Source organism: Bombyx mandarina, chromosome 24, assembly GCF_030267445.1.
Source record: "Bombyx mandarina strain Sakado chromosome 24, ASM3026744v2".
In the NCBI taxonomy this organism is placed as follows: domain Eukaryota; kingdom Metazoa; phylum Arthropoda; class Insecta; order Lepidoptera; family Bombycidae; genus Bombyx; species Bombyx mandarina.
The window spans coordinates 9,758,458-9,785,965 of record NC_143230.1 but is presented as its reverse complement, the minus strand read 5'-3'; the positions used below and the strand labels follow the sequence as shown (position 1 = coordinate 9,785,965).

The following is a 27,508-nucleotide window of genomic DNA, read 5'->3' as shown; positions in this document are numbered from 1 at the left end:
ATTACAAAGTACCATAGTTGTAATTAGTTTGAACTTAAAACTGTTTCAAAACTTTTTTCTCCGTTTCTTAGTAAACGAATGTAGCTATAGGTGTATATTCACGCGGACAGCTTTTGCTTTAATTTTGTACGTGTCCCTTTATCTAGTTACTATTGATGATCGAAGGGCATAACTATAATAGTGAGACATATGCTGTCGCGACACTTTCTGTAAATAATAATGTGTTCTACCAAGGCGTAATTCTATTTTATCATCAATAGTTTTAGCAGGGCACGCGATGTAAAGAATATTTTATGTAATTTTTTTACACCTTGGGTTACATTATTGGAGTTTTTAGTAAGGATCCCAAATTTTTGTCAAAAAAGGTTACAACAGCCTATGTCACACGGGAATAGTGTAGCTTCCAAACAGTGAAAGAATTTTTCAAATCGGTTCAGTAGTAGTTCCGAGCCTATTCAATACAAACAAACAAAAACAAATCTTTCCTCTTTATAATATTAGTATAGATATTTTTCTTTTATTTGATTTGAAAAAAAGGGTGTTTCTGCTGATTCTTAGTCACAACTTATCCTCCTCAATTTTTTTTCACGACGAATATTATTATGGATTTCAGGTCCTCAAACGCGGTACTGTCTCCGGTAGCAATAATGCTATCAACGCCCGACTGTGGGACACTTTGTCCAGGCCTTCCGGCGCCCTCTCCAAGCTGGACACGTGGCTCGAAGCCGACAACTACACTAATATCCTGCACAAGGTGATTTCTTTTTTTGAGTGATTTTATGACCTGGTCACTAAGACCTTTAGGTCAAGTCTTATTTTAATTTTAATGATTTATTTTTTTATATGTTGATCACCCTGTACATACGCTTTTCACAATAAAGTGAGACATCCCTAAGTATATAGTGGACACACTGTAGAGATGTTAATTACTTTTTTAAGGGATTTTATGAGGTTAACTGAAACCTTTAGGTCAAGGTCAGTTATATTAATTAGAATGAAAAAAAATTATATAAAAGTGATATTATGAAATGAAATGAAGTTGATTAATATGAAACACGGCATGAAATAAAATGGGATGAAATATAATCTCACTAAAATGGTGGTCATTTACTGACACTTTTTCAGTGGAGGATCCCGAGAAGTTACGTCCAGCGGATTTGTTTAATTTCCCCACATTTATGCACTTTCACAGTTACACTAAACAGTTAATAAAGCATCGTTATTACACATTTAAACTTGAAGAAACACTAAATAGACAAAATAAAAGACAAATGACAATAACGTAGAAAATGACGTCAGCAACGGTGACTTCATAGTCTTTAAAAACAACATGGCGCCAATCGCGATGTCAAATTTCCTTCAGTAAATATTAAACCGTATCACTGGTTTTAATTAAGGTTTTATTTGCTTATTATTATTGAAGTGACGGCTTCAAAGTTCGCTCGTGACGAAACACCGTCAGATTTGATTCGCCGATAACTACGTGATTCTTCTTCTTGTTCGTCTTGTTCTAATCTCACATTATGTGGAGACGGTCCAGCATGTCCTATGATCAGGCTGCTGAGGGACTTGTCATGTGTTGCGCGAGCAGTCGCCTGTTGACGTCATCAATACTAAAGACATAACCTTTCTTATGTTATGTTATGTCTTCAGTAGATATATGTCGGCGCGGCGCCAGGGATAGCTAAGCGGTAGTTTCCGTCGTCACTCGTATTTGGTTGAACTCAGTTTATAAAAAGTCAATAAAAAACCTTTTGAATAATAATTATTGAAACTCAACACACACAACTTTCACAATGACAGGGTAAACCGACAGTTTCGTTCCACATACCGACAGACCGACTGACTGACTGCCAGAGACTCACTGACTGAGACGGACGGAATGACTGTCTGACACGGAATGCCACGACTCTTTTTTTTTTATTTTTTTCCTACCTAAGCTGAGAGCCTTGAGAGGCTATGTCAGCGTAACCCTAACTTTTGTAGGTGAGCTCACGGGGCTCAAACCTGATGACGTTGCTAACACGAGCCCTAGCAAGAGCCGTGCTTCGCAGAATCTACCACCGGATCGGAAACGCGACCCACTGAGAAGATCCGGCGAGAAACTCAGTGGGCTGTGTCTGGGAGTTAATTTACTCGTCGAGCCCTTCGTCGCAAGCGACGGGTTCGACGAGAACGGTGACCGGTGCTTGAAGTACCTAGAAGCACCGTTAGTGGATCGGGAGGATCCGAGATGACGTGTTTTGGGCGACGTCGACTGCTTTCCATTCTGTCCGCAGGATCGGGAATGTAGTTACCGGCGGCCACGATGAGAGGGTTCTCGTGTCGTGCCGCTTTTTCGAAGTGGCGCATTGACGCCGACTGCATATACTTACTGGTGGACTCTAAGTCCAGGTCGTCATGGAGGTCGACGTTCCTGACGAACCACGGGGCTCCGACGGCTATCCTGCAAAAACGGGATTGAATGACTTGGAATGATTTTAAGTGTATGCGGGCCGCGTGAGCGAACACTACACTTGCATAGGTCATGACGGGGCGTATGCAAGTTTTGTTGAGTGTCACCTTATTTCTAAGGGACATTTTACTTCGCCTACATATCATCGGGTAGACCACGACTCTGTCCACGTACCGCCATTTTATACTGTGGCGTTACGGAGTCTACCCTTCATTTTGTGATATTTATCAAAACAACATTTCATCATTTAAAATAATAGTCAAAACAACGTCTTAATGTTACTAAAAGTCGTTAACCACGACATATATATTAACAACTACGTGATTTTAATAATCCGTAAACAGTGGTCGATCCCGCAACTGAGGTTCGTGATGTTATACGAATTTGTGCGTCTGGCAACATTGCGTGAATAACTTAAATAACGGAAATAATGTTACCACCTGTAAAGTCCGCTTGTCTGTATATATTATTTTTGCCTATATTTTACGATCCTTCTAATTTGAAGCAGTGACTCTAGTCCACGGATAACGTGAAAGGCCCTCCGCTGACGTTGAGACATGAGGTCGATGTCTCAATTGTATACTGTGACGGTTGAAACGTACCTCCCCTCCCAACCCCTCCCCGAAATGACCGTTTCCCGGCAGTAACAGTCAGGCTAAAACAAAATGAGCTGTACATCTATACTAATATATAAATCTACAGTGGTTTTTACGGATGTTCCGTTATAACTACTGAACCATGCATCCGATTGACTTGAAACTTGGTATCCATGTAGAAAATACATGTACTTAATGGATAGGCTAATATTTATGTGTGTTGGAGACTCCCTACACCAGTTGCGGGGGTGTTAATGATGAGAGTCTTTGTTGGGGTGAGAAATAATAATGTCAATTTTAAATGCCCAGCGAAGCGGACGTGTACAGCTAGTATAGTAATGTGTTTCGAATTTAACATTGTGCCTTCTTTAATTCCCAGGGCTTAGAACGGCTGACAACGAAACTGAATGGTCTGATCCGAAGCGAGATGCAAACGGACGAGTTCATACCGATACTTTTCAGTGTTGCCAATCAACTGGAAGAGGACCGAAGGAATTTCGCTATCAGCCGGCTAAGGGTATGCTTCTCTTTTAATACTGCTACGCGCTGAGGTTCAGATTATATAAATCTTCCGACGTGGCCTAAAGGATAAGACGTCCGGTGCATTCGTATGTAGCGATGCACCGATGTTCGAATCCCGCAGGCGGGTACCAATTTTTCTAATGAAATAGGTACATAACAAATGTTCACGATTGACTTCCACGGTGAAGGAATAACATCGTGTAATAAAAATCGAACCCGCAATATTATAATTTGCGTAATTACTGGTGGTAGGACCTCTTGTGAGTCCGCGCGGGTATTTCTACCGTGAAACAGTAATGCGTTTCGGTTTGAAGGGCGGGGCAGCCGTTGTAACTATACTTGAGACCTTAGAACTTATATATCCGGGTGGGTGGCGCATTTGCGTTATAGATGTCTATGGGCTCCAGTAACCACTTAACACCAGGTGGGCTGTGAGCTCGTCCACCCAGCTAAGCAATAAAAAAAAATTACTTCCATCGAAGTACAAATTAAAACTGTATTCAAAACTCTTAATTCGCTTCAGGTGATCCGTTCGCTGTTTCGCTTCGAGTAGATCCGATTATTAACTGCCTTCGTGACATCCCTGCAACGCTTTTATAGTCGCTACGACATCTCTCGAATTATCCAGAATATTCCACACAAGTCGAGTATTGTGTTTCCGCTATCTGACAATAGATGGCGTTGTACTTTTCGAGCGTTCTAGATGCTGCTAGATCCTTCGATAATTGTTCGACTATTCGGCGATATATGGCGTTACTCTTACCGGCGTAACAGTATTAACAGATCCTGGTATTATCATTATTATTTTTTGCAGGACACCGAAGCCTTGAAGCAATCTCCGACGGATACGATAACTCAGTACGCTTACAATCTGATGAGCCACCAAACGAAGTTGGCTCAAAGTTGTCTGGACGACAGAGCCGGCAGGTACACTGTCCTTCTCACTCATTCGCGAACCATCATAAGCTGGTATCTGACTGTGCTTTGGAATTATTCGAGACTAGCAGAGTCCCGCGACGTTACCCGCGATTATTGTGGTACCGCGGGTGATGCCGCGGGGCGAAGCTAGTCTAAAAAAAGTAGCCTAAGTTACTCCTTATATCAGTGAAAGTCTCGTCAAAATCGGTCCAGCCGTTTCAGAGATTAGCGCCGGAACAAACTGACAGACAGACAAACAAAAAATGTTATTTTGGTGTATGTACCGCATATATGAGGCCGCCAGCGCAAAAGTGACCTAAGCTTATCATAGTCAGTATGGAGGCAAATTAGGTTTGAATTTTCATGAATTTGAATTTGAGTAAGCAAAAAAAAGAAAATCCGCGCAAAAATAATGTTTGCAAAGCTATCTGTTATCTAATTTGAAGTCGCTGCGGCCTAAAGGATAAGACGTCCGGTGCATTCGGGTTCCAGATTTTTCGTTTTTACATTGAATGAAAGTGTTGTGTGCCTATAAACCATATTAGACCTTAAAGCTCTGGGTTTAAAGGCTATTTTTTGAAATTGCATGCGATGAAGGAGCTATGTACGAAGAAAAAGTACAACTAACAAGAGTATTGTTTGCCCGTTTTCTCAAAATTAACAAATTGTATCATCATATCCCCTTCATCCACTCATGCCTTTAATTTTTCTAATGAAATACGTACTTAAATGTTCACGATTGACTCCCACGGTGAAGGAATAATATCGTTTATTAAAAATCAAACCCGCAAAACTATAATTTGTGTAATTACTGGTGGTAGGACGTCTTGTGAGTCCGCGCGGGTAGGTACCACCACCCCGCCTAGTTCTGCCGTGAATCAGTAATGCGTTTCGGTTTGAAGGGCGGGGCAGCCGTTGTAACTGTACTGAGACCTTAGAACTCATATCTCAAGGTTTATTTTTATTGCTTAGATGAGTGGACAAGCTCACAATCGCTCTGGTATTAAGTGGTTACCGGAGCCCATATATAGACATCTACAACGTAAATGCCGCAAACCTTGAGACATGAGCTACTGCTTCACGGTAGAAATAGGCAGGGCGATGGTACCTACCCGTGCGGACTCACAAGAGGTCCTACCACCAGTAAAAATTTAATGTACGTCGCCCCCACAGTCCAGTGTTGAAATGTAAAATTGTTCCCAGAAGACACAGCAGCGCGGCCATCTGCAAGTACGGCACCTCGACCCAGGAGTGCTCGTGCCTATTCAGCAAGGTGTTCCGGCTTCCGTGCAGACACATCCTCATGCTCACCACGGAGCTCAAGGTGAGCACGCGAGGAATAGTTCAGCAGTGCGCAACGGCTTTGCTCTGCCCCTGGCATTGCTGAAGTCCATGGGCGACGGTAACCACTCACCATCGGGTGGGCAATAAAAAAAAAACGCGTAACGACTGTCCATTCCCACATCGTGCAATAATATACAGTATGCGCGCCAGTTCATGTCCATCGGGTCCAGAGGCGACGCGCGCGGGACAGCTGCCCCACTTTCACCCACCTCCCCGCATTTGTCTGACGTCGAGTGTTGTTCGCGACGGTTGTGACGCGCGCTTATCGATATCGAAAATTTACACTAACGCTATTGTGTTATTTAACCATGACTACTCCGCTTCCAACAAGTTCAGGTAGAAAAAAACCTGCTGAAAAAAGATAGATACATACTGATTCCGATTCTGATCTGTCGGTTGTATTTTCGTTTGATAGTGATTGAATTGGAATTTAAAAAATATTTTATTTCATAAATTTCAAAATTACCTTAAGTTATATTAAACCAAATTGACAGCTGTTGACTAAATCGGTAGTTATTATCGACATTACCATAATTAACTAGATCACAGCATCACTGGTGGTAGGACCTCCTGGGAGTCCGCACGGGTAGGTACCACCACTCCGCCTATTTCTGCCGTGAAGCAGTAATGCGTTTCGGTTCGAAGGGTGGGGTAGCCGTTGTAACTATACTGAGACCTCAGAACTTATATCTCAAGGTGGGTGGCGCGTTTACGTTGTAAATGTCTATGGGCTCCAGTGACCACTTAACATCAGGTGGGCTTTGAGCTCGTCTATCCATCTAAGCAATAAAAAAAATAAAAAAACTACCGCATTCCTCAGGATGGACATGAACTCGCGCGCCTACAATACATAATATGTCTTTCAAGTAACAACAAAAAAAGGCCACTTTGGAAGCGAACCCCGAAAGAAAGCGTTTAAAAAAAACACAGTAAATATTTGTTCATGCGATCGACCTAGTGAATTTCAGGTCTGAAAACAAACAGACAGACAGACAACGAACGGCAAATATCTTTAATATTGTTACGCGCTGGGGTACGGGATAAAAAAAATTATACCGAAGTACAAATTAAAACTCTATTCAACACTTAAAAAACACTTTAAAACTCTCAATTCGCTTGTCCCGCTTCGCTTCAGATGATCCGTTTAGTGTTTCGCTTCGAGTAGTTCCGATTACTGACTGACTGCGTGGCATCCCTGCAACGCTTTTATAGTCCATACCTCATCCCTAGAAACATCGAGAATATTCTACACGTCTCTAGTAGTAGTTTCCGCTATCTGTCAATAGATGGCGTTGTAATTCTCGAGCATTCTGGATCCCTCGATATTCGTTCGACTATTCGGCGATAGATGGCGTTACTCTTACCGGCGCAACCGTATGTATGTAGTATATATCGAGGGGTGAAATGCTATTTTTTTATTGCCTTTGCAGGGAGACGAGCATGCGGCCCACCTGATGGTGAGTGGTTACCGTCGCCCATGGACTTCAGCAATGCCAGGGGCAGAGCCAAGCCGCTGCCATATTTGGTTTAAGCTACATTTTTGCAACTTTACAGGAGAGCCATTTGAAATTTGGATAATTTTTTTTATCATAACAAAGAAACTTCTTCAGCTATTTGCATGGAGTAAACATAATTGAAGTACTATCAAATATATCGAACTGTTGATGTTAATAATACCAAATAAAAGGCATCTTTAATTAAAAAGATAAATGTCGCGTATATCGCGTCACTAAGGAAGACAATGCCAATGACGAAAAGAATGGCGTCAGCGACGCTGACGTCATCATATTAAAGCACCATGGAACTACCCATAATATAATATTGTAAAATATATTATGTTATTACATAGTCGAGGCCATCCGCGATCTGGAACCAATGCTACCCTATAAAAATAAGCCCTTGCTGTAGCTTCACTAGCCCACTGAGTTTCTCGCCGGATCTTCTCAGTGGGTCTCGTTTCTGATCCGGTGGTAGATTCTGCGAAGCACTGCTCAAGGTAGGGCCAGTGCTAGGAAACTCTGAGGTTGAGTCCGTGAGCTCACCTACACGCTCGGTGAATCTACTATGACCACTCGAGGTCACTAGAACAGGTAGTAAAGAAAAAAATCTCTTTTTTTATGCATGGTGGTTCTTGTTGAGACTTTTCGTGTAATTTTAATAGTTTGTCGTTGACAGTACATTTATACAGTATATTTAGGCTAACTCGGTGTTTTTTTTTTAAGGGATTTTATGACCTGGTAACTGAGACCTTTAAGCCATGTCTTATTTTAATTTATATTCATATTTTTATGAAAAATGATAATATGGAGTGAAATGAAATGAAAATGATTAATTTGAGACATTAATCAACTGGGATGAAATTAAATGAAATGAGATGATATGGAATGAAATATAATCTTAGTAAAATGGTGGTCATTTACTAAGATTTTTTTCAGTAGACTTTTTGGAGGATCCCGAGAAGTTACGTCCAGCGGCTTTGTATCATTTTCCCACATTTGTGCACTTTCACAGATATTAAACGGTTAATAAACCACCATTATTACACATTTAAACCTGAAGAAACACTGAATAGACAAAATAAAACAAATCACACAACTTCACTCTTCGCGTTCCCGCCGAAAAGTCCCCTAACTCGGTGTGATTATTTTTTTTAAACTACCTCACTTCTCAATATTATAAAAAAACACATAAAATATATAGTATGGTATTGTATTTTCAGGTCAAAACTCATATACCGTTCGAACCCCGTTGGACCGTACAACACTGCTTGTTTGGATGTGAAAACAACACGGCCACCACTACGAATAATACAGGTAATACAGGCTTCTTACTGGTGGTAGGACCTCTTGTGAGTCCGCGCGGGTAGGTACCACCACCCCGCCTAGTTCTGCCGTGAAGCAGTAATGCGTTTCGGTTTGAAGGGCGGGGCAGTCGTAACTATACTGGGACCTTAGAACTCGTATCTCAAGGCGGGTGGCGGCATTTACGTTGTCTATGGGCTCCGGTAACCACTTAACACCAGGTGGGCTGTGAGCTCGTCCACCCATCTATGCAATAAAAAAAGGTAAATTAATTCAGTTGATAAGGCAGGACCGTCGATATACAATTGAGGCTTTGATCCGAGTTAACAAGCTGCTGTCCATGGGTTCCGGTAAACGCAATACCCCTCAGAAGCGAGATGGGGTCGTGTGATGCAATAAAAAAAATCTTTTGTGAGATCTGCGGTCTGGTTGCTTATTTTCACCACAAATGACGTCATAGGTAGTCTAGTTTGAGCGGCCATTTTGAAAAATAAGTATCCTTTAAGCTCATTACATTAATATATCAATTAATTTATTTATTAGGCACACAATACACATTGCAAGCTCAAAAGGTACACAAAAAATAATAAGTAAAAAAAAGAAAAATCTGGCTTGCAACATTAGCCATTAGCGCACGACTAAGCAAGACAAATATGGTGAATTAGTACACAATGTTATAAATAATGTAATATGTAATATGATAAAAATTAAACAATTAAACTACTTAACTATGGAGGGTAGAGGTAAGGAGAACCGTCTCTGTATGTGAAAAGTGTCCCATTAAAATCTGTTAAATAAGGGTGGCGCTACAGTAGCAACCGGGTAAATTTAAAAAAAAGCGCTGAAAGTTATTTTAACAAGATAGAGAAATAAAAAAGGACGAAAGAACAGTAAGCACTACAAAATCACAAAAAGTATTTTATTTAAAGCTGATAAGAAAAATAATTTTAGGTTATATTGACGAAATTAGTTTGGACTACGTAAACATGTGAGATTTTGTATATTACACTGTCACTAACTACTCTAGTCATTAAATATATTAAATTTCCTAACTCAGCATACTGCAATCAGTTAACAACTGCTCAATTCATATCATACCCTGTACCTATGCTAGCGCCATTCTGGAGGATTTTTGAACTGTTATTTAGTGTTGAAAGTGGGACACTTTTTCAAGCTTCTCCCATATGAGATGGTTCTCCTTACCTCTACCCTCCATATACTTAACCTACCATTAACATGGAGGATAACATTGAACATTTTTATTAACGTCACTAATCTACAATAAAAAATGTCTAACTCAGCTAAAGATTTTTTTTACGTAATTGGATGAAAATATATTAGAGCAACTCACGGATTGCCATTCAAAGGACGCTACGGTAATCAGTCGGTGGTCATTAAAACTTAATAATTTTAGTTTTTTCGATTTATTGATGACGTTACCTATTAATAACAGAAACCCTGTCGCGGGAGTGGCGTCACACTAGTATGAAATCACCAAGTACCACTAGTAAACAAAAAAAAAATACCTACAATACAATACCTACTTTTATTGCCTCTGTTAGACAAAGACTTTTAGTTTCCGAAAGTGACCAAGAGATGTCGCCAGTAAAAAAATTAAATCGCGCCAACGAAAAATACACATTTTTTTAACATTTGACAAGCTCGCTTGTTATAATCCGTCAACAGATGGCGCTAGTAGAAAAATTAACTCGCGCCACCGATAAGTCACACGGTTTTCTATGTATAGTGTAGCCGAGTCATTCTCGCCGATGTCTATGGGTTAAGACGGTGACCACTTACCATTAAATATTTTTGTTTTACCACATTCACTGAAGAGTCAGTGATTCAAATGTGGTTTCATAAATGTTGCATTAATCTTAAAAACTTAATTAAATTAAAGGGGTGCACTCAGTTTCTAGCCAGAACTTCTTAGGGATGGACGTTTAAAATATACATCGATGTTTTTTTCGATGTGATGCATCGATCGGTCACATCGATGGTAATACGATGTATTGGGAAATACATCGATGTTTCTTATATATCGATTGTTTTAGGTTAGGCATTAATTAAAACAAAAATATGTATTAATCAGGAAATATATGTATTAAAATTAAAAATCACCGAGACAACACATTTTTTTTACATATTCCAATATTTTTTGTCAATGCTATGTAAAAACAAAAGTTTGCTTAATCTCTTCCCCTTCAGCCGGTTTCTTTGTTCAGTCATAACTAGCCCTGCCTGTGAAAAAAGTCTTTCTGAAGGGACTGACGTGCCAACTATTGTTAAATACTTAAAAGCTATTTTGTACAGCTTCGGGAATTGTATTTTGTAATCTCTCCAAATTTCTAACGGATTTTCTTTAAGTCTTCCAACAGGAGTTCGGAGATAAACGGAAAGTTCGTCAGACAAAACGTCTTCAGATTTGTTAATTTTCCAGTTACGATGCACTAACTTATGGTGATCAGTCCATAATGAAAAGGCCTCTTCATTTTTATCGGACTTGTCAGAATCGGACTCAGGTTCTTCATTGCTATGCAAATTCTTCTTCATTAAATCTTTAATTTTCGTAACAGCATTCGAACAAGCTATCGGATCATTGAAATGCATTCTTTTAAACCGTGGATCTAAAATACTTGCGATAGCCAGAGCATTCACATGTTCTATTGAACCCATTCTTTTATTTATTTCATTAATAGCAAGTTTCTGCACCTCTTTCGCTACGGGATCTTCTATAACAGCTGAAGTTATTTTAGAGAGCATGCAACGAACTAAGGGAATAATTTTACTACTTGTGCAGTATTTATCACCTGAAATTTCTTTTGTAGCCGCTTCTAAGGGTCGCAATACCATGATGACAGACGATACAGTAGATATTTCCGATGCACTCAGCATTGCAGGTGCTCTAGGGTGGCGGAAGAGAATATCATTTATGACACTACGGAGTTCTAGAAATCTTTGTAACATATAATATGTACTGTTCCAGCGAGTATCCACGCTTTGTATTAATTTTACCTCAGCTGCTCCAGCAGAAGACTCCGTAGCCGCAGCAGTAGCTTTACGTAATTCATCACTAGCAATGCAACTCTGTTTAAACCAAGTCACTATTGATTTTACTTTAGAAACAATGTTTCTCCACTCAATACATATCATTGTGCCTTCAGCCACCAAATTCAGAGTATGGGCAAAACATGGGATGTGTTTCCTTCTACCAAACGCTAATTCGATCGCCTTAACTATATTGGCTGCGTTGTCAGTAACAACAGCTGTTACATTCTCTTGATCGATTTTCCAGTCTTGACATACCTTTAAGAGAATTTCAGAAAGATAATCTGATGTATGTCTTTCATCCAATTCGTACACACCTAAGGTGACTGAATATAGTTCAATGTCTATTCCGAAATGTGCTGTGATGCCCAAAAAACTTTTCATATTCAAGGTATCCGACCAAATATCTGTTGTTAGGGTTATATCTTCTATAGAGGACAACATTTTCTTAATTGTTTCTGAAATTACTTCATATTTATCGTCCAGCCAGCGTCTTAGAGTTGTTCTACTCGGGAGCTTATATTGAGGAGCAACTGTTTTCATTAGAGTTTTGAAGCCTTCGTTTTCAACGATTGAGAATGGCTGATGGTCTTTGCAAATCATGAATAACAAACAGTTGTTCAGTTTCCTTGTCTTCGCTCCAGATTCTGAGTAAGAGGAAATATCTTTAAAAGCGGCCTGTATTGTTCTTTGGCGTTTTAAAGGTGTAACGTTTTCGTCTAAGTCTGAATCAATGGTTTCATTTACGGTTTTTGGTAACGGTGCACCGGATCTTTGACTGCCACTGCAACTTGGAACAGGTTGAAACTGAAGTACTCCATCATCCATTTTATTATAAGGCGTAACTTTGGTATCCAGATCCAGAGGATTCGATATTTCGTCTGTAGTAGTTACTGCATTGAATGTAGTTTGTTTCGGCTGAATTTCGAGATAAGCAGCCTTATGAACATTACGAATATGTCCAATTAAGTTCGTAGTGTTTCCAGCAGACTTAATTTCCTTTTGACATAGTTTGCATTTCGTTTTCTTATCGTCAATTTTGTTAAAGAACTGCCAAACGGAACTTTTTTTCTTAGGTCCCATTATAACTGAAAGTAAAAAACAAAACTATATAGGACTGTTTACAGGGAATTTATAATAATACCTATTAACTGCCTAGTAGAATACAAATAAGTATAAGCCGCATTTTAATCGATAATATTAATATAGTAATTATCGATAACTTGGCATCACTACAATAGATAGTATTATTATTTCACGGTAAAAAATATAACCTTTCAATCAAATCGTATCATATTGCGAAATTAATGCATTCGTCGTAAAGTAGGTACATAATCTTCTCTTTTATATCTTAGTTATAAGCACGCGCAATATAAAACGTAAAATATAATAATTGCTTTGTACTTTTTGACAACAAAACAATGTGTCATTTCCAGTAAAGTTTCACTAGCAAAACCATTATCATTATCACTAAATACATTATTCTATTTATTAATACACATACCTGACATACCTGTTCATAAATTAGTTTCTTTTTTAGATTTAAACAAGGCAAAAACTCGTATCGTAACAAAAACACAATATACATTTACACAGCAGAAACTCGGTCGGCCATATTGTTGTTTTGGTCATAGATTATACACTTAATATGTTTGAGGTTTTGGTTTAATTAATATTGGCAGCACTGATTATAACGTTTCGTTTCTCTTTTCACTCATAGTATAGTAATCTCATAATTTGCGTACCTAATCGATGCATCGAATGAAAAACATCGATATATATTCGATGTTGAAGTATTTACAATACATCGGTTCAAGACGATGCATCGTTACTATACATCGAGTATTTTAAATAAATCGATGTATATCGTCCATCGCTAGAACTTCTCAGGGGTCGCGTTTCCGCTTCCGATGATAGATTCTGCGAAGCACCTCGCTGCCCTTGATAGGGCCAGTGTTCTAGTAACTCTCCCGGTTTCATATTCAATCCTATGGACCGAATGGTAAACAGTCGACGTCGCCTTAAACACGTCATTACGGATCCTCCCGATCTACTAGCGGTGCTTTTAGGTACCTCAAGCACCGGTCACTGTTCTCGTCGTTGCGACGAAAGGCTCTGCGAGTAAATTAACCCTCAGACACAGCCCACTGAGTTCTCGCCGGATCTTCTCAGCGGGTCGCGTTTCCGGTCCGATGGTAGATTCTGCGAAGCACGGCTCTTGTGCTAGGGTTCGTGTCAGCAACGTCGTGAAGTTTGAGCCCCGTGAGCTCACCTACTTATTTCTGCAGCACATATGAATTTATTTACTATCGCAATCGGATCGTGACGTTCTCGAAACTAAGAGCCCGCGCCCACAGAGAGCGGTCAGAATTCTGCGTTCTAGTGACCGTTGACCGCCCAAGAGTTCCAACGCACACAAGCGGCGTGCAAATTCTCGCGTTCTAGTTTCGTTTGGGTCTTTGCACATGCAACATGTCACTAGAAGGTTCATCATCCGATGAAGAATTAATTTTTCAGGATTTACTTAAAGATGAACAACGATTCTATATATATTTTATAAGATTTTTGTTTTGAGTTTGTTCTTTTTGTTTTGTTGTTGTTGTTTTTGTTTTGTTGTTGTTGTTTGTTATTCTTTTGTCAATGCACCTACCATGCATTATCTCTGCACCACCCTATGGTCGACTGGAAGAGAATGCCCATGGCATTAAGTCCGCCTGTGTACAAGTTTTGTTTTGTGCATAAAGTATAAATAAATAAAAATAAAAATAAATAAATATATATATTTTCGAATGTCGATTAATAGTTTTAATGAATTGTATAACATCATAAAACCTGATATCGAAAAACAAAATACTAACTGGAGGAAATGTAATTTCATCAAAAGAAAGGCTGGCTATATTTTTAAGCTATGTATTTATTTATTAAGGATAAGAAAATACATAGTAAGAGTACTTAGAAATAATAACAAAATATACGAAAGGTTCATTTGTTAATCGAATTATCAAAGCCGAACATCGCGTTCCGGCGTTCTCTGTCTTGGCGGGAAAAGAACTCTTGGAACGCGACGTTCCGCTATGACTGCCGCGGTCAGACGACCCGCTGTGTGCCTTGTTGTTATAGACTCAGTACACAGTTGCCAGATGGGGGGATTCCCTGCAAATTCGGGGGGTTTTTCGACCTTGGGGGGGAAATTCGGGGGGAAAGATTCTTTGGGGGTACATTCGGGGGGAAAAAGTTAGTTGGGAGAAATTTCGGAGGTTTTTTGAGTATCAATTTGCAATTACTATTAGAATAATTATAGTCTACTATACTATTCACAAGTCAATATTATAAAGGACAAATTATGCAACCAAACAGCAATAGAAACTGCCGAAGCGGTTCTCAGGATTCGATTTTCACTGCCAAATAGATGCATAAATTTTGTTCCCACATCGGACATGTTAAATATCTTTAACTTCGAAAACGAGTATGCTTTAAATAATAATAACGAAAGTGAATATGATCGTGATAATTGTTTAGAGATGGTTGAAGTTATAGGGATAGCTTGACTAAAAAATAAAAGAATCCTTTTGGTTTTTTATTTCTTCTTTAAAATAAGTAAAAACTGTTTTGGGGGTTTTTTTTCTTCAAAAAGCCTATTTTCGGGGGGTTTTCGAAAAAAATTGGGGGGAAATTCACACGGTCATCTGGCAGCACTGACTCGGTATATTCTAATGAACGCCGAACGCGGAACTCGGAACTCCTGACCGCTCTCTGTGTGCGCGGGCTCTAAACTTATACTCACATAATCGAGACCACGAAAATTGTTTTGACATGGAGTAATGTAAATCTCGAAGGCTGTCTGGCTATCGAGTACTACCCCCTAATGTAATGATCCGTTTTCGTAACGTGGACTCTATACATTCGCATTACGAATTCGATAGATTTTCGTGTTCTTACAGTATAATTAACTATAAAGGAACTTCGCAGTATACTAAGCTGACGTCACACAATGCTCGCAGTGTGAGAGGAAGAGATATTGTACACAAAAAAAAACAATGCGAAACATTATATACAAAAAAAAAGACAATTGGCGTACAAAAAGTGCATTAATTATCAAATTTAAAGAGCCACATTGGTTCTAATAAATACGACATTAGTGGATCGCATTATGCACGCGGTAGTCATGAAATTATTGTTCTTTTTAATAAGTTTTTTATTGGCTTCAGACGTATGTATGTTAATATGTAACGGAATCTTTGAACATGATTTTGACCCCCTTCAAAACGTCGGATCAACTCGAAATTTGGCATACTTTATAAGGACCGATGACAATTGAATATTTAAAAAAATATATTGAAAAAAATTGACATTCAACTAAAAAATGAAAAATAATAATAGTGAAATGCGGTTTTATAGAAAATCCAACTAAAAAGTTTTTTTTTTTTTTAGTTTTTTAAATTACTTTTTTTTTGTAATTTAATTTTTTTAAATTACAGGTTCCTTTATGGAGCAAGTCGTGGTCGAAGACAACCAACACAGACAGACGATACAGCAGCAGCCTCAGCAGATACATCAGGTGAATATAATGAAGTCGAACTGACACAATTGAGGAGGACATGAGTGGATGAAGGCATGATGATGATACAATTTGGTAAATTTTTAGAAAACGTGCAACAAGCTTTTGTTATTTTTACTTTTTCTTCGTATATAACTCCTTCATTGTATGCAATTTCAAAAAATAGCCTTTAAACCCAGAGTTTTAAGGTCTAATATGGTTTATAGGCAAACAACACTTTCATTCAATGTAAAAACGAAAAATCTGGAACCCGAATGCACCGGACGTCTTATCCTTTAGGCCGCGACGACTTCAAACTAGTGCTATTTTAATGCTATTACTGAGCTTAGTTTTATTTTTCTCCCGATGAGTCCTTACTTTTTTGTTGCCTTTGTAAGCAGACGAGTATACGGCCCACTTGACCGTGGCCCATGGACTTCAGCAATGCCAGGGGCAGAGCCAAGCCGCTGCCTACCGCTTAAGTACTCTCCGCGAGCCTCGTTTCAATGCAAAAACTCAAAAATCTTAAAGATGGTACTTAACCCCTTCATCCACTCATACCTTCAAATAATTTCGACGTTCGAAGTGAAACTTTTTTTTGCGCGCATGTTTTTACGGATGAAACGAAATAATAATAATAATAATAATAATAGTGACACGAAAATGTGACGCTTTTATCTAAAGAAGAGAGACTAATGATAATGTAAATAAATAATAAAGATTACGTTTATATATATAAACTAGCGACCCGCCCTCGCTTCGCTTCAGAAACATTAAAACACACATGAAACAAAAAAATAAAATAAAAAAAGTAGCCTATGTTCATCAGGGACAATGTCGGCTTCTAATGGAAAAAGAATTTTTCAAATCGTTCCAGTAGTTTCGGAGCCTATTCGAAACAAACAAATCTTTCCTCTTTATAATATTAGTATAGACAAAAAACAAATTAACTATATGAAATTACTCTGACATATCCTTGATTCAGAATCATGTAGAAATAAATTGATTTCGCCCATCATAGTATCAAATCTCATATCAATAATGACACCAACACACCAAACGCCCCCGCCTCGTCGTCCCATCACCACATGCATAAGGCGCGGCCATCTAGTTCCGCGCGCTCATACTTGAGTCGTCTATTATCAAAGGTGGCAATCTGTGCATTTGGACAGAAAAAATGTTATTGATAAGTCAATACAGATTGATTTGAATATAATCGTCTCCTTCAAAGAATACGGTTCGAAACCTGCATTAAATAAAGGTTAATACTTAATCTGTTATTTATCTAAGATGTCGTTCAGAAGAGTTTTGTGACTGCCAATGGAATACAAAATCAATAATTGCCCAAAAGTCACATCGCCGGCTTTGATAATAGTCGACTCACTTATTCTTTTCTTTCTATCGGAAATAGACATGTGTAAGTAACGATGTAATGCAACATCACACATTACGCGAAGGAAACAAACATCACACTATCACCCACAGAACACTATTACTTCTAGCGAAGCTATCACCCAACATGTTTCTTTCTTTGTCGTGTAATGTTGTTTGATACACGAACGGAACCGAGCGAGCGAGACAGACCGATCGACGCAAAATAAATGAGCAAGCGACACGGAATTATTCCTAGTGATTTTGAACCGTATGTCCCGGCCGCTAGGTACATTTTTATACCTATGGTACGTCTGAATTTTAATATAGGTATTTGTGTTTATATTTTTCATGCGGCCAGCCGGTAGTTCCCCGCAAGTAGTTACTTAATTTTTTATTCGCAACTTTTGTAAAATCGCTAGTCGCTCGTAATTGTTTAGTAATATTTCATATTAATTTTTGTGTTTGAATTACTTAAGCACTTGTTTGAAGATAGTTTTATTATTTGTTTTAATGCGTGTTTAATAAGTGAAAGAAAGAATGGCGTCTAAATGAAAGTACAGTCCTCCTTGGATGCACTTTGAGGAGACCGCGCCGAAACAATGCATCTACTGCTCTCGTATATTAACATTATTGTCGAGCTCAATTTGCAGTCTAAGTCGCCATATGAAATCCATCCGTTCATCCCGCAATAAATTATATTAAGTAAAAAATAAAATTATTATATTATTTAGTAAGTCAATCTCTGTCAAGTAATATAACAGTATATTACAATACAAATTATGAACACATCACTTAGGTAATGATTCGGGTGTATAGATACAATGTATTCGTCACAGTATCTATTGAACGCACCGAGTAATGTTAAGAGTGATGTGTAATGTTTTCGAGTAATATCACCTGTCTGTAGAAGTGATGTCATATCACATTACATTGGGAAGTAGGGATGTAAACCGGTTCGAAGAAAACCGGAGAAAAACCGGTTTTTATACATACCGATAAACACCTGTTTTTATTTAAGAATACCGGTTTTTAATTACGCGTTATATTCACAGTTCATACCAGTGCTACCAGATCAAATATACAAGCTACCTAAAAAAAAACCGTGTTTCAGACTCAAATTACCGTGCATTACATTGACAAAACAGTACATTACATTATTCCGAACGCCACGGCGGCCGCAGTGAATATAGTGCGAATGTATATTGAGACTGAAGCCGCCATAGGAAACCACACCGAAATTGCTGGCACTTTTTGGATGAGCAATAGTCATTTAAGGCCTTTAAACAAAATAGTATTTAAATACCTATCAGTCCCAGCAACTTCTGTGCCTTCCGAACGTTTGTTTTCGACGTCGGGGTACGTGCTAACATCCAGTAGCAGCAGGCTTCTGGATGACGCAGTGGACCAACTATGCTTCTTGCATCACAATTTTGATTTAATACAATAAGTGAGTCGACTATTATCAAAGGCGGCAATCTGACTTTTGGACAATGATTGGTAAATCAGAAAAACGAATTATTGACTTTGTATTCCATTGGCAGTCACAAAACTCTTCGGAACGACATCTTAGATAAATAACAAGTTAACTATTAACCTTTATTTAATGCAGGTTTTGAACCGTATTCTTTGAAGGAGACGATTATATTCAAATAAATCTGTATTGACATATCAATAAAAAAATTTTGTCCAAATGTACAGATTGCCGCCTTTGATAATAGACGACTCAAGTATTAGATCAAAAATAAAAAGGTTTTTATTATTGGATAATTTAGATCGTTAAAATCCCATATAAAATATGGAAACTCTTCGTTTGTACGTAAATTAAGTGATTATTTAGCCTTTATGGAAGAAACCTAAAAATACCAATAAAAAACCGGTAATAAACCGGAGCCAGAAATTGTAATCGGTTCACATCGCTACACAAAACGCCCCCCCCGCCTCGCCGTCCCATCACCACATGCATAAAGCTTCGGCAATCTAGTTCCGCGCGCTGAAAAGCGAAAGAATGCTCATTTTTATTCTTTTCTCTCTATCGCAAATTTTCAAGTTTTAATCAGACACATTATTTCACTGAGTGTTCAGTGAATGTGCTCCAACAAAAATATTTAATGGTAAGTGGTTACCGTCTTAACCCATAGACATCGACGAAACTAACTCCGCCTCAGTATATGTAGAAATCCGTGTCTCATGTCGATGGCGCGAGCTAATTTTTCTACTAGCGCCATCTGTTGACGGCAAACTTAAACGTAACGATGGTACTTAGTCTTTGGGGGCTTACAGAATACTCTACCTTCAGTGGTTAGGTGCGCTAATTAATTGTGTTACTTCCTACATCTATAACAGGAATTTTGTAAGAAAATGTGTGTTTTGGTACGCCCGATAGAATTGATAACTTAAATTAATCTAAGTTGTGAACTATTTATAGAAATTGTTTAACTTGAGTAAAAGCTTATTTTATATTATGTATATTAATATGATAATGTAAGGTACATTGTAACTATATGCTTTTTTACTGGTGATAGGACCTGTTGTGAGTCCGCGCAGGTAGGTACCACCACCCTGCCTATTTCTGCCGTGAAGCAGTAATGCGTTTCGATTTGAAGGGCGGGGCAGCCGTTATAACTATACTGAGACCTTAGAACTTATATCTCAAGGTGGGTGGGTGGCATTTACGTCGTAGATGTCTATGGGTTCCGGTGACCACTTAACGCCAGGTGGGCTGTGAGTGATCTATATCTATAAAAATGAATTGCTGTTCGTTAGTCTCGCTAAAACTCGAGAGCGGCTGGACCGATTTGACTAATTTTGGTCTTGAATTATTTGTCCAGAGAAGGTTTAAAAGGTAGAGATAAATAAATATGAAAATGCTAGGAATTAAATAAAAATAACAATTTTGTTTTCCCTTTGACGTGTCCCCCGTCGGACGGATTCCTTTTGTTTGTTTTAAGTTTATTTTATACAAAAGTTTCAAGTCTTTTATTTATCGATTGAGGCACTACGAAGTCTGCCGGGTCAGCTAGTATGCAATAAATAAAAAAAATAAAATAAACTTGCGATTAACGCGGTCGATAACGCCTGTTGAATAAGGTGTTCTTCAAAGTGTCGGTTGTTCTGGTTTCCAGGTGTCCGGGGTGAGGCAGCAGCAGTACGTCCTGGCCACGCCCGGACAGCAGGCCACGCCCGTGTCTCAGGTACGGAACCAGCGGTGATGATGATGCAGCATCCAAGGGATAAGGGATTGATTAAAAAAAATAAAATTGGGTCGGCTATGCCCTCGGTATTGCTGATGTCCATGGGCGACTGTGACCACTCACCGTCAATAGGGTCGTATGCTAGTTTGTCTATAAAGGCAATAGTGGAAAAAATTGTTTACAAATAACAAATATTTTAAAATTTAACCATAGAACGTTTAGCTGTCAGTTGCGTTTTGTTATTCCATATCAGTTTTGTTATACCACGTTTTATGTCACGTCCCACGGGAATGTGATAAAAAGTATTCTATGTCCTTCTCCTGGCTCTAAGCTACCTCCTCACCAATTTTCAGCCAAATCAGTTCAGCCGTTCAGTTATAAATGGTGTAACTAACACGACTTTCTTTTATATATATAGATTTACACTATGTCATACATAAAATAGTTTGCTAACTCTGTCTTTAGTTTGCCGGAAGAAATCTCATATAACATAATGTGCCATTAATGTTATTAATATTTTTTAGTCCGCCCTTTAATATCTGCCAATAATATATTTATTTATTTATTTTTTAATAAACCAACAATACAAAAAATCAACATATCATATTATATACTGAAAAATAGCTAAACTAAAAAGACCAAACAAGTTTCCACTGTCAAAATTACATATAAGTAGAAAGTTATAATGGTAGGCAGCGGCTTAGCTCTGCCCTTGGCATTGCTGACGTCCATGAGCGACGGTGACCACTTACCATCAGGTGGGCCGTATGCTCGTCTGCCTACAAAGGCAATAAAAAAAAAATTACCAGTAAAAAATATATACAAATATATGTTTACAAAAAAAAGAAGAAAAGCAATACAATCTTTATAAAGTAATTTTATCGACTTGTAGAAAATTAATTTTTACTTTTTTTAATTCAGCTAGTCACAAAAGCGTTTTTTCTTTTGGTTTTCTTTTAAACTATTCCTGACTAATGATAATGTCTGTATTTCCAGGTGATATTCTGCGGCGGCGGCGTCGGAGGCGGGCCGGGGGTGTTGACGTCAGTGATGCCCTCCCCCGGTGCCGTGCTCACCCCCCACCACCCGATGCCGCACTGACGCTCCTCGATCTACTACACCGCGAGGGTCGTGCGAGCCGAGACGCGATGCTCACGGAAATACTCAAGTATTCTGAGCATGCTGACGGAAATATGGCCCTCGGGATTTTGAACGGAACGCGTTGCCGATTGTGGTTTTTTAGTGCAAGAATTGTCAGAATTGTTTTTGGATATCGTTGATAATTTTCTCAAGTCGATACCCTCCACAATGAAGATTATGATGATTTGAAACATAGTGTTTTACTCCAAAATTGGACCAGACCTGAGGAAATGTGGAGCGAATCAGTCAATAACGCACAGTCTTAATATATACTCTTATAAACGTAATGCTCACCGAAATACTAAGACGAGAATCCATTACGCTCACCGCAGCTGGGTAGCATTGAAACTGTGTTTGTGCCGATACGTTACGTACCACGGACTGTGAAATATGTGCTGACGGTTATACCCCTCAATCTGAATATCCGATGCTGACGTTAATACGTTTTCAATTTTATTTATATTATTACGAAGTTACAAATAACATATGGAGTATTAGTGTTAGTGTTTTTTTTTTAATTCTCTTGTACATAAATATGGTGATATGTATTATTATTGGCTAATAATGTTTAAAGATACGCTGATCCGAGCTGGGATTGGTTTATGCATTTTACTTAGTCGACAGCGTCCCAAATGATAAGTTGTATTTTAAACTGTCTCCGTAGCTGGGTGGTGTATACCAGCCAACTTCAGAGTTGGAAAATACAAGTGAGCTAAGAGAACTTAGCAGGTAAATTACACTCGCATAGTAAGTACTTCTTGATAGTTGAAGAGGTAGATGAATTATATATCTATACTATACTAACGCAATCATTATTAAACATGTTAGATTATTATTGTAGAGATTTGTCGTCAATCATCAGTAAATTAATTAGAGGTATCTTTTTTTATTATTGTTGCCTTTAAAATACATACATAATATATAATATATTAAAAAAACTATATTACTACAACAAATATTACAACATATTTTTTTTTATACGATACGATATATAAATTAATGAAATTTGTAAATACCATATAATATTATGTTGTAAGTAGACGAATAGTTATGTTGTTTTCATTGGTAAGGCTTTTTATTTTATTATTATTAATAAACCCTTAAGCTATTTCGTTTGATTTGTTTCATTTTAATAATAATAATAATAATATAACTCTTTATTTAACACCATATGTACAGAGTAAGCTAATAAAACAAAAGTCGGTGATATAAATTGGCGGCCTTAACGCTGAAAGCGATCTCTTCCAGGCAACCTTGCAGGGAGAGGAATAAGTGAACTGGACGGTGCTATATGTTAATTCGTTTCATACTAGTGTTAGTTTATTTTTCATGAAATTGATATGATAATGATTAATTAAGTTTTTAAGAAGGGGTCTGTGGGTAAAACCAGTGACAGAGAGAGTGGAGGGTTATATGAGGTGGCTATTAAGATAAGGAATGTGTATATCAGAGGAAGTGTGAAAGTAGCCCCGGTGATTGACAAATTACAGAGCGGACGGTCAGCGTGGTATGGACATGTGATGCGTAGAGAGAAGATGAGTGTGACTAGGAGATGTATTGAAATGGTAGTGCAAGGTAGAGGGGGAAGAGGTCGACCGAAGAAGACGGAGAGTGAGGAGTGAGTGTTGAAATGAAGGCTGATTGAAGAGAATGGAATAGAAAATTTGGCTGTCGGATATCGGATGTCAGGTGTGAGAGTGCAAGTTGGAGTCGTTTGGTGCGGTGGGGGACCCTAAGATATCCATGGGCCTGCGGTCTGTTCCCAACGTCTCCAGACAAAGCCCAAAAGACACCACACATCCAATAAAACAATGACAAGTACGTACATTTTATATTTCTTGATGTTTACAACAAACTATACAAGTTTCTATATGAAATACAAATCAATCTGTCACCAATAATATCAAGAAGAATTGATTTACAATCATGAATTAAAAAAATATAAATAAATATTATATAATATATATATCGAGGGGTGAAAGGCTATTTGGTTTAAGCGACATTTTTCCATCTACAAGAGAGCCGCTTAAAGCTTAAAACTTGGAAAAAAATACTTCTTCAGGTATTTGAATGGAGTAAACTTAATTGAAGTTCAAGTTTCCTCCGCCAGGGCGCAGGATCTCCTCGTCCACACCATGGCGGAGTGGTTCATCGACATCGCGATCGTCGCGGAGCCATACTTTGTACCTCCCGACCGGGAGGATTCCTGGGCCGGAGATGTCGATGGCTCTGTGGCGATCGTGATGCGACAGTCGGCGGCGTTACCCCCCCTTGGAATGGTGGCCAAGGGACCCGGGTACGTCGTAGTTAGGGTCGACGAAACCGTCGTGATCGGGGTGTACTTCTCTCCGAACAGGAGTCTCGCCGAGTTCGAGCAGTTTCTGGGTGGGCTCGAGGCGTTGATCCACCGCTTCGAGTCTCGCCCGTTGATACTGGCGGGGGACCTCAACGCCAAATGTACGGCGTGGGGTTCCCCTCGCACGGACTCACGCGGCGAGTTCCTGTCGGAGTGGGCCTTCGCGACCGGCCTCTGTCTTTTGAACAGAGGTTCGGTCGCGACCTGCGTGCGGTGGAATGGGGAATCACACGTGGACGTCTCGTTTGCGTCCCCATCCGCCGCGCGCCGTGTCCTTGGCTGGCGTGTCCTCGAGGGGGCGGAGACGCTCTCGGACCATCGGTTTGTCCGATTCGAGCTCTCTGCTTCCAGCTCGTTGAACGCGCCGGCTGAAGACGCCCGCGGCGAGGAGCTCCCGCGTAGCGCTCCCCGATCATTCCCACGATGGGCACTGAAGCGCCTGAACAAGGTGCTCGCGGTGGAGGCGGCCACAGTGGCTGCGTGGGCGCCGATGCCCGCGCGTCTAGTGGACGTGGAGTCGGAGGCCGACTGGTTCCGGGGTACAATGCGTCGCGTCTGCGATGCTTCGATGCCCCGGATCAGCGGTCGCGCTCCACGTGGTGGTGCGTATTGGTGGACGCCCGAGATCGCGCTCCTCCGAGAGGAGTGCGTGCGGGCGCGCCGCCGAAGCGCCCGCCACCGCCGTCGCCGCCTTCGCGATGCGGACTTCGCGGAGGTAGCGGCCCGCCTGCATGCCGACTGCCGTCAGAAGCAGGAGGCACTGCGGCGGGTCATCGGCGAGGCCAAGTCTCAGAGCATGAAGACGCTCCTAGAGACGCTCGACCAGGATCCCTGGGGGCGCCCGTACCAAACGGTCCGCAAGAAATTGCGGCCGTGGGCGCTCCCGGTGACAGAGCGTCTCCAGCCTCAGCAGCTGCGGGAGATTGTCTCCGGGCTGTTCCCGCGGATGGAGAGGGACTTCGAGCCCCCCTCCATGGGCGCGCCGCCACGAGGTGATGTGAGCGGTGATGCCCCTGCTGAGGTGGTCCCTCCGAGCATCTCGGAGGAGGAGATTCGTGCGGCCGTGTCGAGGATGCGGAGGAAGGACGCGGCCCCCGGCCCTGACGGTGTTCATGGTCGGGTCTGGGATTTGGCCTTCGGTGCCCTTGGGGACCGGCTCGTGCGGCTCTTTGAAGCCTGCCTCGAGTCGGGACGGTTTCCGAAACAGTGGAAGACGGGCAGACTTGTTTTGCTGAGGAAGGAGGGACGCCCTGCAGACTCACCTGCGGGGTACCGTCCAATCGTGTTGCTGGACGAGGCGGGAAAACTGCTCGAGCGAGTGGTGGCCGCCCGCATCGTCCAGCACTTGGCGGGGGTGGGTCCCGATCTGTCAACGGAGCAGTTCGGATTCAGAGGGGGTCGCTCGACCATCGACGCGGTGATGCGCGTGCGCGCCCTCTCTGATGAGGCTGTCGGCCGGGGCGGGGTTGCACTGGCGGTGTCCCTGGACATCGCCAATGCGTTCAACACCCTGCCCTGGTCGGTGATCGCAGGGGCGCTGGAGTATCACGGCGTCCCTGCGTATCTCCGTCGGCTGATCGGGTCCTACCTCGAGGACAGGTCGGTCATGTGCACCGGGCACGGTGGGGCGGTGCTCCGCTTCCCCGTCGAGCGCGGTGTCCCACAGGGGTCGGTCCTTGGCCCTCTCTTGTGGAACATCGGCTACGACTGGGTCCTGCGGGGTGCCCTTAGCGCTCCTCTCCCGGGTCTGAGCGTAGTTTGTTACGCGGACGACACCTTGGTCGTGGCCCGGGGTAGGGACTTGCGCGAGTCTGCCCGTCTTTCCTGCGCGGGGGTGGCCTTCGTCGTCGGCAGGATCCGAAGGCTGGGTCTGGAGGTGGCGTTCGATAAATCCCAGGCCCTGTTGTTCCACGGGGCCCGGAGAGCGCCGCCTCAGGGGGCCCACCTCGTGATCGGAGGCGTTCGCGTCGAGATCGAGGCGACCGGGTTGCGGTACCTCGGCCTCGTACTGGACGGTCGTTGGAGCTTCCGTGCTCACTTCGAAAGATTGGGTCCCCGACTGATGGCAGCCGCCGGCTCGCTGAGTCGGCTGTTGCCGAACGTCGGGGGTCCCGACATGGTGGTGCGCCGCCTCTACACGGGGGTGGTGCGGTCAATGGCACTGTACGGGGCGCCCGTATGGTGCCACGCCCTGACCCGTGACAACGTCGCAGCGTTGCGACGTCCGCAGCGCGCGATTGCGGTCAGGGTGGTTCGTGGGTACCGCACCGTCTCGTTCGAGGCGGCGTGCGTGCTCGCCGGGACGCCTCCCTGGGACCTGGAAGCGGAGGCGCTTGCTGCGGATTACGCGTGGCGATGTGATCTCCGCTCCAGGGGGGAGCCGCGTCCCGGCGCGGCGGAAGTTCGAGCGCGGAAGCTTCAATCTCGGCGTGCCGTGCTCGAGGCGTGGTCTCGCCGCCTGGCGGACCCCGCCTACGGGCGACGGACCGTCGAGGCGATCCGCCCGGTCCTCTCGGACTGGGTGAACCGCGACCGAGGACGTCTCACCTTCCGAGCGACGCAGGTGCTCACGGGACACGGCTGTTTCGGTCGCTACCTGCACCTCGTCGCCCGGAGGGAGCCGACGCCGAAGTGCCACCATTGCAGTGGCTGCAACGAGGACACGGCGGAGCACACGCTCGCGTGCTGCCCCGCTTTCGCGGAGCAGCGCCGCGTCCTCGTTGCAAAAATAGGACCGGACTTGTCGCTTCCGACCGTCGTGGCTGCGATGCTCGGCAGCGATGAGTCCTGGCAGGCGATGCTCGACTTCTGCGAGTCCACCATCTCGCAGAAGGAGGCGGCGGAACGGGAGAGGGAGAACTCTTCCTCCCTCTCGGCGCCGTGCCGCCGCCGTCGAGCCGGGGGTCGGAGGAGGGCGTTTGTCCAGCTCCGGCCTCTATGAGGAGGCAGTCTCCTCCCGGTGATGGTCACGGGGCGACCTAAGGGGGCTGAGACTGCGCCGCACGCTACCGTCACTCTAGCGCGCTGGCACCAGGAGGACGGGACGACGCGTCGGCGGCTGCGGACTGCGATGCGGTCCGCATTTTCGTCGTCGCTGTCGTCGCCGAACATACTGTGGAAGAGCAACCCGGTCGGCGGTGTATCGCGTTCCGACCCGGCAGGCTGGTTCTGGCCCAGCGGGGTATCCCGGAACACCAGCGGCATCGCCCGGGCGGCCTGAAGGGCC

General features: G+C 41.9%; 2 protein-coding genes across 3 annotated transcripts in view; one reads left to right on the top strand and one right to left on the bottom strand.

The window, feature by feature from the left end:
- LOC114243465 (uncharacterized) overlaps positions 1 to 23,039 on the top strand; it is a 34,067-nt gene extending 11,028 nt beyond the window's left edge. The window contains exons 8-15 of one of the 2 annotated variants that reach the window (XM_028174972.2): positions 614 to 754; positions 3,431 to 3,568; positions 4,388 to 4,500; positions 5,698 to 5,815; positions 8,555 to 8,648; positions 16,163 to 16,242; positions 20,718 to 20,786; positions 21,783 to 23,039. In XM_028174972.2, the coding sequence (XP_028030773.2) occupies positions 614 to 754; positions 3,431 to 3,568; positions 4,388 to 4,500; positions 5,698 to 5,815; positions 8,555 to 8,648; positions 16,163 to 16,242; positions 20,718 to 20,786; positions 21,783 to 21,887 (858 nt within the window). In that variant the 3' untranslated portion in view covers positions 21,888 to 23,039. Of the gene's footprint in view, positions 1 to 613; positions 755 to 3,430; positions 3,569 to 4,387; positions 4,501 to 5,694; positions 5,816 to 8,554; positions 8,649 to 16,162; positions 16,243 to 20,717; positions 20,787 to 21,782 lie in introns of both variants that reach the window. The other variant, XM_028174971.2, reaches the window with a different exon arrangement.
- Positions 10,717 to 13,311, bottom strand: LOC149500056 (E3 SUMO-protein ligase ZBED1-like). The gene is made up of 2 exons (XM_089737871.1): positions 13,189 to 13,311; positions 10,717 to 12,772 (listed from the first exon to the last, which is right to left on the bottom strand). The coding sequence occupies exons 1-2, from the start codon at positions 13,193 to 13,195 to the stop codon at positions 10,776 to 10,778; spliced, it is 2,004 nt and encodes a 667-aa protein (XP_089593997.1). The 5' UTR covers positions 13,196 to 13,311; the 3' UTR covers positions 10,717 to 10,775.
- Positions 23,040 to 27,508: the final 4,469 nt, after the last annotated feature.